This window comes from Oculina patagonica, chromosome 10 (assembly GCF_052425735.1).
Source record: "Oculina patagonica isolate OP01 chromosome 10, crgOcupat, whole genome shotgun sequence".
Taxonomy (NCBI): domain Eukaryota; kingdom Metazoa; phylum Cnidaria; class Anthozoa; order Scleractinia; family Oculinidae; genus Oculina; species Oculina patagonica.
The window spans coordinates 15,188,547-15,204,931 of record NC_135767.1 but is presented as its reverse complement, the minus strand read 5'-3'; the positions used below and the strand labels follow the sequence as shown (position 1 = coordinate 15,204,931).

Below are 16,385 nucleotides of genomic sequence, written 5' to 3'. Positions count from 1 at the left end.
ACTGATACTCCCTGCGTAGGCGCCGGCGGTTCAGATGCTGTCTTTGCAAAAGCTGGAAACACAAAAATTTGCCTGCCACTTAAAGTATGGTTTTTTGAGGCTACAGCTTGCTTAAGCGAAGCTGCGCTCGTGAAGGAAACGAACCCAAATCCTTTACCGGTGTCTAGATCTGTCTCTTTGGCTCGAACCCATGTAACGTCTTCAATTTCGCCATATGCTGAAAAGTAATCTAGCAGGTCTTCCTCGTGTAGCTGTGGTACTAGTTCACCTTTTTTTCTTCTTAGTACCACCATAATTCTTCGTTCTTTGTCTTCGTGATCGAGGTGCTTTGCAGCCGGGGCGTCAGCCGGGCACTTGCAAACTCTGGCTTACCAAATTTGGTTGTTGATAAATTTCGTCGCAGAGGCCCGTTTCTTCCACCGTGAAGACTCCATCTACATAGGCCTGACTTGAAGTTGCACCTTCTTCACAAATATGACTGAGGGCTTCGAAAAATAGGCCCTTAAAACAGAGGATTGCCCTCTTCGAGTAAAAAACATCAACGAGGCCGCCATGTTTTTTCAAGCACATGCTAATGCCCAGTTCCCTTCGTAGGACCCGCGTAACGAGCGCACAACTTGTTCCAGGGGAGGGGTGGGTGTCAGACTAAGAGATTCCTCTCGGGTTTGAAAAGTTAGTCATTTCCAATGATAACAATAAGCCTGTCTTTTGCCTACACTACCCTAAAAAATGTACACAACAGTGTAGATACAGGGGCCTGTTGGTAGGCTAATTTTTAACACAAAATTTATTTGATGCATTTACTCCGTTTAAAGTTTTGCAATCATTGAACATCAAAAGTCTGTGAAATATGATTTGGTTTCTAAAAACGCTGACAACAAGGGACTTAATAAGCCATAAATTGCTAAAATAAGAGAGCTTAGTATGGATTGGAGGGACAGCTGTCCATCCAGCCATACTAAGCTCTCTTATTTTAACGATTTTTAAAAGAGTTCCATGCCTTTGCGTTTAAACCACTAACTCTCAAATTTGGTTGAGTTACTAATTTTTGGATGCTCTTTCAGATGACGGGCCCAGTTTTTCAGTGTAATCGATATTGAATATTCGTACCCAGTCCCCTGCTCGTTTTGAACATGGCTCATTATTGTCAGACATTTTAGCGGCTACTAATTTTAGCGATTTTTTCAGAGCAAGATTTAGCGTTAAGCGATTTTCCGAAAAATTTAAAAAAGTTAGTGATATTGTGTAAACCAGTTTTAATGAACATATAGCTGAGATGAGACTACGAGCAGTCTCTATTTTTTCGCAAAGTCCGTATTTTTTCGCAGAGTTCGAGAGAGTTCGTTGAGCATTCGCCTAAAAAATATTTTTCGCGCGGTCACGCCCCCTCGTCCCCATATTTCGCGCGGTCATTGACGGACTCTGCAAAAAAATATGGACTCTGCAAAAAAATACGGACTCTGCAAAAAAAATACGGACTCTGCAAAAAAATACGGTCTCTGCAAAAAAATACGGACTCTGCAAAAAAATACGGACTCTGCGAAAAAATACGGACTAAGAAAAAATACGGACTTTGCGAAAAAATAGGGACTGCTCGTAGTCTAAGCTGAGATGGAAATAAATGTTCAGTAAAAGAACAAACTCACTTAAAACAAAGAACAAAGTTATCGTCATCTATTTTTAAAAGAATGTTCACAAGTCAGTGGACTATGCTTATTTTGTTTCCCCGCCGTCTTTGGGGTGGGAGGGGAGGAACTTAAAATAAACGAGTATTAAATTTGACCAAGAAAAATTGTAGCGAGTACTAAATTTAGCGTTTCTTGTCTAACTCGCTAAAATCGCTAAAATTAGTAGCCGCTAACAAAAGTAACCTTAGACGAAATATAAGGTTTAGTTTCTAAAAGAATTGTTGTGCTGGGTAGGCAGACAAGTGAAATAAATAAACCGCCGTATCAAATTTGGAAAAGCTGACGACGTTTCTTGAGCGCGAGCGTTTGCCTTTCATCGGAGCAAAGAGTTATTGGGAGGGCTTTTCATCAGGAGGATATCGATTTGTTTTCAGGTGAGCTTTTTTGGAGGGAGAAGTTATTATCGCCCGAAATTTATAGGTTTTTTTTTTCTGGGCTTCCAAGGAAAAATCATAAAACAACTTAAAACGAGCTTTTTTCAGGACATGCACTGCACTCATGGCTCTGAGTTACAAGACTCATGCGAAATGATCCATAAGAACACTTTAAGAGGAAACTTGAGAGTTCGGCATGCAAACTCTTTATTCTTTAGCTCTCATTCATACAGTTTACCTACTTACTTACTTACTTCAGTACTTACTTACTTTTTATGCAGAAACAAAAGAATTATATACAACGGAAACCTATAGTTTTCCGCAGTTCTGTCAGCTATACGGCCAACGTACTTATTCTAACGATAACTTTTATTTCTCTTCCAGCGATTGCATTTTAGTAAGTTATTCAAATCATCACATAAACTGTTCACACAAGTACAATTGCAAAACCTTGTCTTTCAAACATAACTGACGAGTATGAAAAGACTATTGGAAACATTTTTAGAAAGCGTTAGAAACTTCGCCCGTTCAACCAAATTGGTGGCGCCGCTATGTCGATGATTCGAATGCGTGCATTAAGAGGGACGGTGTTGAAGCTTTTCATAGCCACTTAAACTCGATAAACGCCAACATTCAGTTTACAGTGGAGATGCCTACAACAACCATGGGAAAGAACAGCATAGCCTTCTTGGACACCAACAACACCGTTAAGGAGGATGGTAGGATCGAGGTGGGTGTATACCGCAAGACCACACATACGAGCAAGTATTTAGACTTCCATTCACACAGTCCAGCGCAAAGCAAGAGAGCTGTCGTTAAGACTCTAATAGACCGAGCTAAGTGCATTCCATCAACAACCGCGCAAAGACAAAACGAGAAAAACGCGTTATTAATGACTTAAAAGCTAACGGTTATCCCGAGAGCTTCATTAAGTCAGCTGGCGAATCAAACAAAACAAACATGCAATCAAGAACCCAGGCGAATCCGAAGGCATACACGTCCATCCCGTATGTGAAAGGAGTGTCGGAGCGCGTTCGACGGATTTTGACCCGCGAAAACATCAAGACAGCGTTTAAACCAGTACGAACGTTAGGAAATATCTTAAAAAAGCCCAAGGACCGACCGAATAAAGAGCCGTTGAAAGAAATTGTATACAAAGGGACTTGCAGGACATGCTCATTTGCATACGTTGGGGAAAGCAAAAGAAGCTGGAAATCGCGAGGAGCCGAACACAAGCCCGGAACAACCGGAAATATCAACTCCGCGATTAAACAACATGCAGAAATCGGCCACGACATACATCCAAGTTACGCCGAAATTCTTGAAACAGATGTAAGCAGCAAGAACAAAAGACTGTTTCTGGATTCTTTACATTCTTTCCTCGACAAAAACACTATAAACGAAAGAGCGCCCTTCCCAAGGGTTTACGCATCGCTAGTTGCTCCCCAGGGGGGCAACGAACAATAACTTCAATGCAACTTATTAGAATTCTGCGAACCTTGCAAAATCCATCATTCTCTGAAGAAGACCGCAGAAAGCGATCGAAAATTTAGAGTATCCTTTTATATTTTTAGATCTGTTTACTGACCATTTTTATATTTTAAGCTATGACCACAGATCGCTCCAGCAGCTTTATAAACATTTTTAATCTCTAAAGTAATTAAATGGGTCATTTAATTACAAACGAACTTCAAAGAAATTTATCAATTGGTATCATTAGGTAGCCCAAGCGTATTATAAGCATCTTATAGCGAAAGTACTCGTGTGAAAGAAAAGCAGCGACATGGTGTCTAAACCAGCTGGAAGACTGACAGAAGGACAATAGAGTACATATATATACGGAGGCTTTACATGCAGGTTTAAATGTATACGATCATAATTTTTTTTTTCAATCAATTCTCCGGTCCATGGTTTGATTAAATTCAAGCCACAAATGACTTAACAACTAGTTGAATTGAATAGACCATAAACAGAAGAAAGTTTCGTTTTCTTTCGTACATGGCCTGGCTGCTAGACATTTCTACCGCTAATAGTTAGACTTTCTACGATTTTCCTCGCATATTAGCCTGGGCTTCCTGTGGTATAGGTCATACTTGAATCAAAATATAAACATAAAATAACAGCTGGATTTTCTTTTCTTTTTTTTACCGTCCGTAAATTCTAGATTTAGTCGGAATCGCTTTCCGAATCCTTTCCGAAAACGTTCTCCCGCAACTTCTTGTTTTTGCTTGAACCCTAGTGCTTTTTTATTTTTATTTTTCCAAAACTCCGAGTAAGTTCATCAAACCCTTCACCTGCTACTGCGCCTTTACATAGCAATATCTCCAGGTTATTTCTCGTCTCATCATCTCTATTCCTTACACTGTCAGGATTCAATTTAAACATAAACCGTGTCAGCACGTCAAACCAGGACTTCTCAGTCATAGCTTCTAAGGTAATTCCTGTTTTGTTTAGTTTTTTAAGACCTTTTTCATTTTTTTTCTCATCTGTTCTAAAAAGACGTGAAAATTGGATTGTAAATTCTTGTATACAGTCTTTGTTATGTTTATAAAATTTTTTCAACTTGGCTGCACAATCCGAGCACGGCGAGTAATTGCTTGTCAGAATAATGTAGACTCCACCTTTTTTTGAAATTTTTCATCTTCAAGCATTTTGATCTCTGCATGATCTTCATGGTCGCTGCTATCATAGTATTCATCGAAGATAACGCTTCCATCTTTGTCCTTGATGATGACGACCAGATATGTGACTTTAGGCCATTCATACAGGCCAGTCCTCAACATTTCTTCCAGGATCAACCGGAAGTCCTTTCCTCCTTCCGCCATAGCGTTAAAGTCACTGAAAACAATTGCAATGCTTACGTTAGACTTGCAACATATAATAGCTAGCGAAACATACCGTTAAAAGCACTTTCTGGTTAAAGGCCGGAAAGCTTTAAAGGTTGCAGACTAGCAACCAAATTATTTTTTTAAAATCACTTTTAACCAGAAAATGCTTTTAATCTTGGTCAAATATGCTTTATTCTGATTACGTATCCATATTCGATGCGATCAGCGAAATTTACGAACATGGTGAGATTGGACACGAGTAAAAGTGCTGAAAGTGAAAGGTATAAACTTAATGCAATCAGTGCAATCATGATCACTCCCCAAAAATTTCAGATATGTCCAGGATTAAACGCTAATGAGATACACGTTCCTCATGACATGCATCACAAAGTGTCCTCATTAATAAAACTTCACCTAAACACACCAAAATCTGTCAAATATGAAGCTATATGGAAATGTCAAATAACACGGTCAAACATGAATACTCATTAAACAATACTTGCGTTCAATCCTGGACATAAGTGAAAACTTTCAGATCTTAAATACCCGCTAATTTTCAAGCATATTCGTATAGAATACCACGAACTTTCGACAACAGTGCGATATGGCATGAAAATGTGTTAAAGTGAATACATGTAGCGTGTTATAAGTTTCAGGTTGCAGTTTCGAAGCACAAACTACAAAAAAAATCAGCCACCGTTTTTGAGGGTAAAAAAATTCTTTTATTGTAGATTAAACTTTTAATTCACTGTTAGAAAAAATTATTAAAAGGTCGTTGACTCTGTTGGTACTGACATCCCTATTTCCTCTTCTATTAATATAGACTTAAAGCGGTCGCTGAAAGCAGGCGAGCCTTTCGCGTTCGTTCCCACGGACTTTAAAGCAAAAGAAAGACAGCTCGCAGTCTGCTACTAATACCATACCGACCAAGACCTATATACACCCACATGGATACTTTAAATGGAAATAATAAATGCGGCTTTCATTACCCATACTGCATTTTATAAAGATGCCTTTGTCAGACCTAATCTCTCGAGCGCGACTCCCGGGGGGGGGGGGAGGGGTACTTCCTATAATGGCCTATACGGGGAGACTCTGCCCGAAAGGGGTACCTTTTTCAGGCTTCAGGTATATATATATAAACGGCTAGGGATTTCACAAGTTTAGTTATACGAAAGGGTATGGAAATATGTCATTTAGGTTTTTAAAAGGGCCTTTAATTAAAAAATTTCGAACAGATGCAGTTTATGGCTGTATTGTTTTTAATTTATTAAGCGCTACATGAAAATGACAAGAAAGGTCAGGTCTTTCAGGAATGTGAAAGGGGTACCCTTTTTCAGTAAAAGGTATACGAAAGTGGATACAATTTCTGTCAAAATGGTATATAAAAGGGTAAGGGGTTAGAGCTTTGGGCGGAGCCTCCCCGTATAAACTTTTATGGTTAACCCCCCCTCCCCCCCCCACACACACACACCCCGGAGCCGCGACGTAAGTTATCCGACCCGTGGTTTCCTTATTTTGGGGTGAAAGAAACCTCTGATACGCGTACCCAAGGAACTTGTTAAGTTTACAGAACAGCAATTGGAAATAAACGAGTCAGATTGTGCGCTGTTTTATGATAACAAGTATAGGTATATGTCTGGATTTATCAAAACCAGGTCAAGGAAATTTTCACCGTTTTAAGCGCAAATCACTGTAAACTCGTTTTATTCTCTCCAAACTCGACGATATAAAAACTTAAGGGAATGTCAGTCTTTTTTTCTCTTTTTCTCTCTCTTCTCTACCTTTCAACGCCGTCTTTCTTTCTTTTTCCCCCTTTCTTGTTGCCTTAAAAGCCAATTCGCGCAGTAACGAACATGTTCAAGAATACTGACGTCACTTTTCTTTGACCCGGTTTTGATAAATCCAGACATGTTTCTTATAGTGTTGTGTGACCAGCCTTCTTAAGCCAATTCGCGCAGAGGTCATAACATGTGCATTCCGAAAATATCTAGCTTCGTTTGGTTTAGATTTTAAAATGTGATCTGATGTTCTCTAAAAATTGTTTCTGTAGCTAATATATTTGCTGCACTGTTTGGAGAATTTGATGTTGAGAAGACCTAACGGTTTAACCTTGGTAGTTTTCTGAGTTTGGTTTAGCAGTGTTGATATAGTTCATAGACCAAGAACGGTCCGCAGTCACTGCGAAATTTACCACCAGAAGAGAACATGGAAGAACTAGCACTGAGGTCAAATCTGTATAGCAAGGTCCTCGCCTTTTAGAATCTATTTGTCGGCTCTTATGCGTTACTTGTAATTTTTGCTTGTGACGTGTTTCAACTCAGTCAGTTATCAAAATATGTCAAAACCTCTTTAGATTTTTTCCTCTGACCCGAGAAAAAGAGGATCTAAAAATTTCCACGTGCTATACTTATCTCTAATCCGCTAACAAATATGCCTGAGCAAATATCCGCAAATATGTAAGCCAAGTTTTACGTTGTCCGTGAAACGAAATAACAACGTTTTACGTTATCAAGCGCGATAAAAATTAAAGCGTACTAGCTCCGTACAATTCGTAATGAATATATATATATTTAATCAGTATATGTCATTATTAAAGATGTGAATAGTGTTCATCGTGCTGTAACATAGGAATGAGCGTTTATTCGTCTATATCTCACGATAGAATCGCTTTGAGATGTTGATCGCGACGTTTCGACTACAATACTGCTAGTCTTCATCAGGCAATGAGGTTCATTCTCGATTGTTTGTTTACGCGTCTCTTTTTATCCGTACACATACTGTGTACGGATGGCTCGCTTGAACCGAACATAAATCTTGTTGCGATTACGAAATTCATCCTAACAGGAAATACCCCAAAGAGAACCCAGGCGCAAACGCAATCTCAGCCAGATTTACGATATACATGCAAACAAAATGATACTGCCTAGCACACAAGGACAAGCTGAAACGTACGTAACAAGAATTTACCTTGGAAATTCGTGATGCGAGGTAGTTTGAGGTAGTCGAGGAAACACCGTCAAATCTGGAGAAACAGTTTGCTTGTTTTGCGTTGAAAAATCGAGAGGCTGTGGACAGTCTAAAGTTACATGAAATTATCTACTCCAAAAGCGATCAGAGTATATTAGGACCCATTCTTCTCGTGAACAACACTCCAAAACAAGGGAATTTCCGCTAAGGCTTTCCACTAGTTGCTCGGAAACTTTTTGGCAACTTTTTCCCCTTCGAGCAACTTTTTTCCTCTCGAGCAACTTGTTGCATATTGAGCAATTTCTAGACCGAAGTTCTCCGAAGATTATCCGAGTGTTGTTCAAAGGCCATACGAACGTTTCTGAAGATTTACGAAGTTTGCCGAAGATTTTCGAGAAACATCTGAAGACGTTTCAGCTTTCGTCTCATTTTGCATTAAAACATTACAAAACTCGTCAGCAAACATGACGACATCAATATCCATTTTTTTTTTCAGTTAAGGAAATGCTTGTTATTCAACAAATTTTTCTCTAAAATGTTAGTTTAGATACTATTTTTGCTGTAAAATTGCATAAAACTGCTTAGAAATCTTACTATGAAAAGGAAATAAGCATATATTCAGAAAAATTTTCTTGACTACAAGCAGCGTTTTGGATTTTTTTGGGGCAACTTTCGAGCATCTTTTATTAATCAAAATCAACTTTTTTGGATTTTTGGAGCAACTTCTAAGCAACTTTTTGCAAAATTTCGGGCAACTTTTTGGGAAATCTCGAGCAACTTGTGGAAAGCCCTAATTTCCGCCTCCCCTCGCTCCCATGTGCACAAACAGTAGAACCCTCCTCTGCAACCACATCGCGCTAACACGATGAACCATCACGCTAATATATTCTGGAACACCTCTTATTTTTAAAGTGACACCAGTCAAGAGTTCAGATAACTATATATATCCTTTATTAGCTAACTAATGTCTCATCAGGTACTACACAATGCTTTTAATAAATCTCTCGTTTTGTAGCTTAAGATTCCGAGAGCATATATAACGCTCTCATTCACAGAAGCTCAAGGGAACTTTAATTTAGGGAAAAATTGCAATGCAGCGAAGTGAATGCAGGAGTAAGTGACAGAAGCGATCGCTCACACCTGTGCTCACTTCTTGATTCGCTCAGCGAATTACCCCTATCGCATTTTCCTTTTGCGTCTTTGCAGAGAATTAAGCCATGCAGCCTACAACGGCAACGTTTCTTAACAAGCGATGAGTAAACTTGATCATTCGCAGAATTTGGAACGAAAAAAGTTGAAGCGAGTCTATAACACAGAGCCAATGCCTGCAATACAGGGTAAAGTCTACATCAGTTCAAAACGAACCAAAAAGCAGTGTCAACAAAATCATATTTAGCAATAGCGTTAACTTGTAGTAGTTGCACTGCCCAAAAATGTTACTAGTGCTAATTAAAGCTCTTCTAGTACTAATTTCATCGATCCGGGATATTCTGTTTTGCTCTTAGCTTAATTCTTGCTGGATTTAACTGTGTATGACGTCACTCGTCATGCATGTCTTTGATATTTTTCAGCTTAGCCTGAGTATCAGGCTTTTCTAGAGGGGAAGGGAGAAAGGGTAGAAGCGCGAAAGGAAGGCCTGATACTCAGGCTATTTTCAGCTCAGCTGCTCTCAGAAACAAATGAATGCTCACAGGAGTTTATTTTGGCAGCTTGTTTTATCCTTGTTGGATTTAATCTTTCCTTGAGAGCTCGAAAGGTGTGTAGTTCATCAATCGACCTCGTTACGCGTCTCAGCTATAAATGCTCTTTTCGAGAATTAGTGGTTGCTTTCTGATGAATACGCTAGAGCCGAAAAAAGCCGCTCGCTCTGTCACCGACTTCTTCTTTCTCATCCTGTATGTAATAATTTGTGGAAGGAACTGAAAGGTGTCTCTGGGTCTCCTTTCTCCCTTATTTAATTAAATAGTGAAAGTCAAACGTTTCTCTATATGCTTGTACTGAAAATATTCACTGCTGGAAGGAAGCGAACTGACAAATTTTGCAAATTTTTTTTTTGTTTTGACCCGCAACATGGCCGCTTTGTCACGTGGTTGCAAGCCAAAAAGCTGTAAATGTTGTTTAGAGATTTAAATTAATATAAAGGTAATTTTAATGTTATTTTATTTAGTTAATTAATTTATCTTTTTTTTAGTGGTTATAACTGCTATACTTTTTAATGACAGTTTAATACAGTTATTATTATAGTGGTCATGCACTTAGCTTCATATCTCTTCGAGATAGCTTGTTAAAAGGCATGCCACAGAAACAGAGGATTGAAAACAAATATTTTCCTGAACATAACATAGTTACAAATCCCAACTAGTAGGAAGCAGACCAGTTGGCTTTATACAGAGCGTGACCAGATTACAACACTATAGCGCCCTAAACCACCCGGTTACGCTGACTCCAGGTATATATTGCCTGATTTTGACCCTACTTTCTTAACTGATGCTAAGATTAAACACTATGTAAGTCTTATGAAACAAAAGTATATTTCACACTGGCAACACACTATTCGAAACTCTAAGAAATTAGAATTCTATAACACTTTTAAGGACGAATATACGCCTTCCTGCTATTTAGGTAATCATAAATTATTGATCGAAACTGAGACTCTGCCCTACGTTTGAATAAAACCAACTTGGAGATGAAATTCGTTTACTTTTCCATTATACTATATATAATACTGTAGTTTTAGAGATGAATTTTACAAAAAAATAGAGAGTCAAATACCAAACATAACACAATTACTTCCTATGCAAGCCACCAAACAAAAATGAATTCTGATAATTACTATTTAAATACTCAACTGATGAAGTTCATTTTGAGATGCTTATCTTTACGTAATAATCGTCTATCGAATGAAAGTAATGTAACACATACATAATTGCTTTTTTTATCAGTCAGTCCGCCAGCTTTGTATCGATCCAGACAGAATCAATCTCCCTTACTTCCTGAAACTTTGACGTCAGCTTCAAATCGTCGAGTAAGTTCTTCAACATCTGGAAGTAACAATTTTTTCAGACCGCATCTTGTCTGTTGGTCTCTTTCCCTTATAGCTTTTCTTATCTGTTCTTTCCAGTCGGAGGGTAAAACAACATCCTCAAGCTTAAGATTTTCCCTCAATTTCTTTTGGTATTGCCATATCTTTTTCCTTATCTCTTCTTTCCAGTCGGGGTCTTTATCCAACTCCTCAAAGTCAATCCCTAGCTTATTCCAGGAATCATCATCCATCGCTTCTAAGGTAATCCCTTTTTTGTATAGATTCTTGAGGCCATTTTCATGGAGTATTTTATTCTCTTTTTTATCGGTGTAAATGTGTGCAAATCGGATGGTTAAATTTTGTATCGAACTTTTGTTATTTTTATAAAATTCTTTCAATTTTGGTGCACACACTCTGCATGGGGAGTAATTCATTGTTATAACAATGCTAACTCCATCGGGTTTTACTTTGGCCAAAAATTCTTTGTCACTAAGCATATTCATTTCTGTGTGTTGGCCACTACTATCGTAGAGTGTATTGAAGATATTTTTTCCATCTTTGTCCATGATGCTGACGATGAGATATGTGACTTTTGACCAAAGTAGGCCAATAATTCCAGTCAGTACCATTTCCAACAAGTAGTCCTTTACTTGTTTCGGCATAGTTCTTCGTATTCCCAACTATAAAAGGAAACAAATGCAATAACGACGTAAGTTTTAGAACATTAGTGAAACATATCTGACAAAGATTAAAAGCGTTCTCTAGTTACGTGAGGCTTTAATGTTGCAGGCAGACAGCCAAACGTTCATCTATTTATATTCAGATCTTTTTAACCAAAGAAAACTTTTAATTTGTTCGCTTTGAATACGTTTTACCCTATGTGACTCCTTTGTGGTTTTTTCTTCCAGTTTCGCTAAGATCAGCGAAATAATTTAAAGTCACTTCTTCATGAACGGCGTATCATAAAAAAATGCTATTTTTCCAAGATTGTCGTTTGTAATCCGCTAGGTCTTCCTCAAACGTAGCAATCTTGGCTCATTATCGGTTAATTATTGCTTATTTGTTGTTTTTCTACATTGAAAAGCAATTAGATAAAATGAGTACTGAAATTGAGAACTGTGGTCCCCGTGCAATCTGTCGCCACCCCCCTTCCCGTCTTTCCCCTTAAATCTCAGTGACAGAACTATAAAGCTCGCAAATTTATATTTATGTTTCAGATTGCGGAACTAGCACGGGTACGCAGTTGTGCGAATTTTGACAAAGGCTCAATATAATTGTGACGAAGGTATTTTTTGTTTTTTAAATCAAATAATTTAAATTATATTTCAACTATATGAAGAACGTCCGTTTTGTTTATATAATGTTTCCCTTTGTTTACCTTAAATCCGCGCGGAAAACTGTTCCACCTTCTAAGTCACCTGGGCCCAGTTGTTCGAAGGGTAGATAACGCTATCCACCGGATAAATCGTTATCCAGTGGATAAATGCTAACAAAACAAACTACGATATCCACTGGATAGTGATTTATCGATCCGGTGAATAGCGTTATCCACCCTTCGAACAACTGGGCCCACCTGCTTTCAACCGGTGACCAGCGATTAGGCAAACTCGCAATCTGATTGGCTACGTAAATACAGTCTAATTTACGTTAGACTGCCATGGGAGTGCACGCAAGTAAAATTACTGAAATCACAAACCAAAACTTAAATTAAACCACTTTCACTGAATTTTTTGTTGTACAGATCACTCTCGTTTTCTATCGACTGCTGTTAGTTGGCTTGGGGCTTCGCCTCTCGCCCACCGATTATGAATCTCGAGCTCACTGACTAATTGATAAATAGACATTATTAGAGACACGCTACCGCGAGTTATTTTTCTATCGCTTTACTGAGTCTTCACAATTCTAGCATCGGCCACAAAGTTTGCTAATTTGCTATTCTTTTCGCTACCCAATAGCGCTCACTACACATTTTAAAATTACTGCTAAACCTATGTTGGAACTGATGTTTATTTAAACGCCTTATTGCTTCCTTGGTGTTAAATTCACAATTGGATTCAAACCGATTGTAGCATGATTTAATTAACTTTCAATTTTATGATAAATCTTCCTGTAAAAACAGAAATACACAATGTCAAAGCCATTTTTCCTAGTTTTCCATCGACTATGTTTCTAAAACTAAACAACCCCTTTGCCCTGAATCCAAAATTCTAAAATGCAAATTTGGCTACAAATTTGGCTGCAATAAATCATTCATGGAGTTGCTTAACAGCTCGTAAAAATTTGTCTTGTTTTTCCTTACTTGGCCTTTGCTATCTTTTTCGATCTTTTAACTTACAAATCCGCTTTGCGGCGAAATAAACATAGTTAGCATAGTCAGTCCTAGTCAGCTCTGCTTATAGCTTTATCTTTTTCAACTTCAATGATCTTGTTTCACTTTCCCGTTGACAAAGTCAGCAGCTTCTTAAAAAAAATAATCTGGCGCTTTTGAAGAAGAGGATCGCGCGAACTTGAGCACTTATTGTGCCAGGTTGGTATTAGTTTCGGTGCTGTAGACATAGCCACATAGGCGGCCCACATTCACTGGGGTCAGTATCAGTTCAGTTCAGTTTCAGTTCAGGCTCTCTCAAGCGTGAGAATATTAATAGAGAGGCGTCAATACCAAACACGTTACACTTGACCTTAAAGCCGTGGTTAATGAAATTTACTTAATTCAAATTAAAGCAAAAAAATGTATTACGTACCTTTTATTCTTTGCGTTTTGTCTTCGTTGATGGTTCCAACGGCAGTTTATTTCTTCAAGATTTTAAAAGTCGTCGATAGGACCAGCAACAAATTTAAGGAAATTTACTAAGATTTCCAGCGGTGAGACGCGAACAAAGTTTGGTGACGAAGTTTCAACATAACAACGGCATCGTTGTCAAGGGTAAACTTCTCTGTTACCATTGGTAACAAATTTGCGTTTGTAACTTTCTTGCTCGACAATATTGATGCTTAAATAAATACAAACACTACAAATATCGTCAGCAACACTTTATCACGCTTTCAAATAAAAAATATATACACAGAGACAACGATAAAAGAAACAAATAACGAAATATATTATGCCTTAGCTGTTTTTATCGACGGTAACAGATCTGTGTTGAGAGTTGACGTTATGTTCAAGGTGCGTCACTTTACCTTCCTCGTTAGAGTTACTGTTCAACTGAAATTTTATCGTTTTCCAACTCCAGGGATTTTCTAGCAGCTTTAAGAATTCCTTCAGCTTTAAATAATACATCTTTCTCAAGTGCAAAATGAATAATTCGCGAACTGAAATGCATGGGTTGCTTTGTTTTATTCTGTTTTCACCTGCTAGGCTTGGCATGTTCTAAAACCCGAAACAACGAAACTAACCGACCAAAACAAGCGAAACGAAACAAATCACCGAAATAAACAAAACTCTTTACCGTTATTGAGAACTACGTACGGAGACCCCGAAAATACGGATTTTTACTGAGTTATTAAAAAAATGTTTACGTTCGCTCTTTTTCACCCTAATTGTCAACTGATTGATACCTTTTTTTGCAATAGGCACGACTACTTTTGTTTCGCTCGTACAATTAGTTTGTTGGTCTTCATAAAATTGACTCTTACTCGGCCAGACGTTCCGATTATTTACGACATTTACATTTTTGTCAATTTTTGGGGCGGTGGGGAGGGAGGGGGGGGGGGGGGGAGGAAGGAAGAGAGTCAAGCGACCCCAGGTACACATATAGTGGAACTCGACCGCATCAAGTAATACGCTGAACCACCTCGTTAATGTTCTAGACAACCTCCTATTTATGTCACAGTGTTAAATGGCCAGTCAAGAACTCAGATAAACATATGCTTTAATAGCTAACTACTGTCCATTTACAATCACTTCAACATATCAACATATCATTTCTCATCAGGCCCCAAGCAAGAAAGTTATCGTAGCGCTTTCCTTTGGAGCAGCTTTGGAGTCTCAAAAAGAGTTTAGGGGAAACCGCAAAGCGAAATGAGTTCAGGCGTAAGAGCTTGCGCCTGTACTCAATTCACTCAGCAGATTGCTCTCTTCTAGCTCCATCTCAACCTTGAGCTCCTTTTGAGTCTCTGGTAAGAATTAGTTAGGTGTGACCTACAATGGTGACGTTTCTTAGACAGCTTAGCGAGCACTGAGTAAACTTTCTGGATCAGTCTCAGAGTTGGGGACGAAGAAAATTGAAGCGAGTCAGACACAGAGCTGCTGCCTGCGACACAGGCTTAAGCCTACATCAATTTAAAACGAATATTGATCAAAAACTTGTCAAAAAGCAATGCCAAAAAAGTAATATTTAGTAATAGCGTTAACTTGTAGCAGTTGCACTACCCGGAAATGTTTCTAGTGCTAGCTGAAGTTCTTTCAGTGTTGATTTCATTGATCCGGGATCTTCGGTGGTGTTTTTCTTGCTGGATTTAACTGCCTGTATGACGTCACTTGTCCTGTCTTTGATATCTTTCAGCTCGGCGGTGCAGAACTTAACCTTCTGTTCTTTGTCTTTATTCTTACTTCCTGGAGATGTGAATTAAATAGACGAATATCATTAGCAAAGTCTTGTCTAACTTAAACGAGTTTTTCAGTTGCGTAGTAAGCCTTTTTCGGGGTTCTATCCCTTTGCGTATCCCTTGGCCTCCCGCTTATGTCCAGGATTGAACGCAAGTATTGTTTAATGAGTACTTCATGTTTGAATGTGTTATTTGACATTTCCATATTACTTCATATTTGACAGATTTTGTGGTGTTTTGGTGAAGTTTTATTAATGAGGACACTTTGTGATGCCTGTCATGAGGAAAGTGCATCTTATTAGCATTCAATCCTGAAAATAAATGAGGCCTCCCTTTCCAGGCTCGGCACAAAAGGTACTCCATAGTCCATACAAAAAACACACGCATTCTGCACTAACCTTGCTTACGCTGTTCTGAATGTGCGCACAGTAATTACGCGCAAAATTATACGCAGTTACAATGCAACTTGCAATACAAGGAAATTACCTTCCTTTAGGAGCTTTTAGACGAATTCGTAATCTCACGATTGAACTGAAACTAGCTTGTATAAGAGACTCATGTCGAAGAGTATAAAAAACACTTCATTCAAGCCATTTGTATGCTGCTGGGATTTTTCGTTTAGTTACATTGCCCTTTTTTTCTTCCAAGTGACGATGCATTGGCAGAGAGAGGAGGGACCCAGTGACACCGGTCTTCCCTCTTTTTCACGCCGCCACATAGAAAGCTAACTTTTTTGAAACTGTGCATAAATGGCTGTCTTAGTCTTTTAGTTCTCACCTTTTGAAGTACGACGAACGACAACTGCGATTTTCTTCAATACAACGTGGACGATGCTGCAGGCCATTTCAACGTGACTGAAGAGAAAAACAAAAATAATAAAATGCTTATTGTTCAAATCTTCAGAAGGCTATGGAATGAATTTGTTGACTTCCTCATAATGTTCAAAAACTTCAGACGT

At 38.5% G+C, this 16,385-nt stretch overlaps 1 protein-coding gene and 1 long non-coding RNA gene across 4 annotated transcripts in view; both read right to left on the bottom strand.

Moving 5' to 3' along the window:
- Window positions 1-4,576: 4,576 nt before the first annotated feature.
- Window positions 4,577-13,746, bottom strand: LOC144667082 (uncharacterized). 3 transcript variants are annotated; one of them, XR_013573275.1, is made up of 2 exons: window positions 13,624-13,746; window positions 4,577-4,900 (listed from the first exon to the last, which is right to left on the bottom strand). It is a non-coding gene; the product is annotated as an uncharacterized LOC144667082 (long non-coding RNA). The 3 variants fall into 3 exon arrangements; XR_013573276.1 differs by lacking the exon at window positions 13,624-13,746 and adding an exon at window positions 7,861-8,261; XR_013573277.1 differs by lacking the exon at window positions 4,577-4,900 and adding an exon at window positions 10,934-11,562.
- A 211-nt stretch (window positions 13,747-13,957) lies between these two features.
- Window positions 13,958-16,385, bottom strand: part of LOC144667284 (uncharacterized) — a 30,591-nt gene continuing 28,163 nt past the window's right edge. The window contains exons 9-10 of the mRNA XM_078528679.1: window positions 16,205-16,281; window positions 13,958-15,434 (exon numbers count right to left, since the gene is read on the bottom strand). Coding sequence (XP_078384805.1) covers window positions 15,229-15,434; window positions 16,205-16,281 — 283 coding nt within the window. The 3' untranslated portion in view covers window positions 13,958-15,228. The remainder of the gene's footprint in view (window positions 15,435-16,204; window positions 16,282-16,385) is intronic.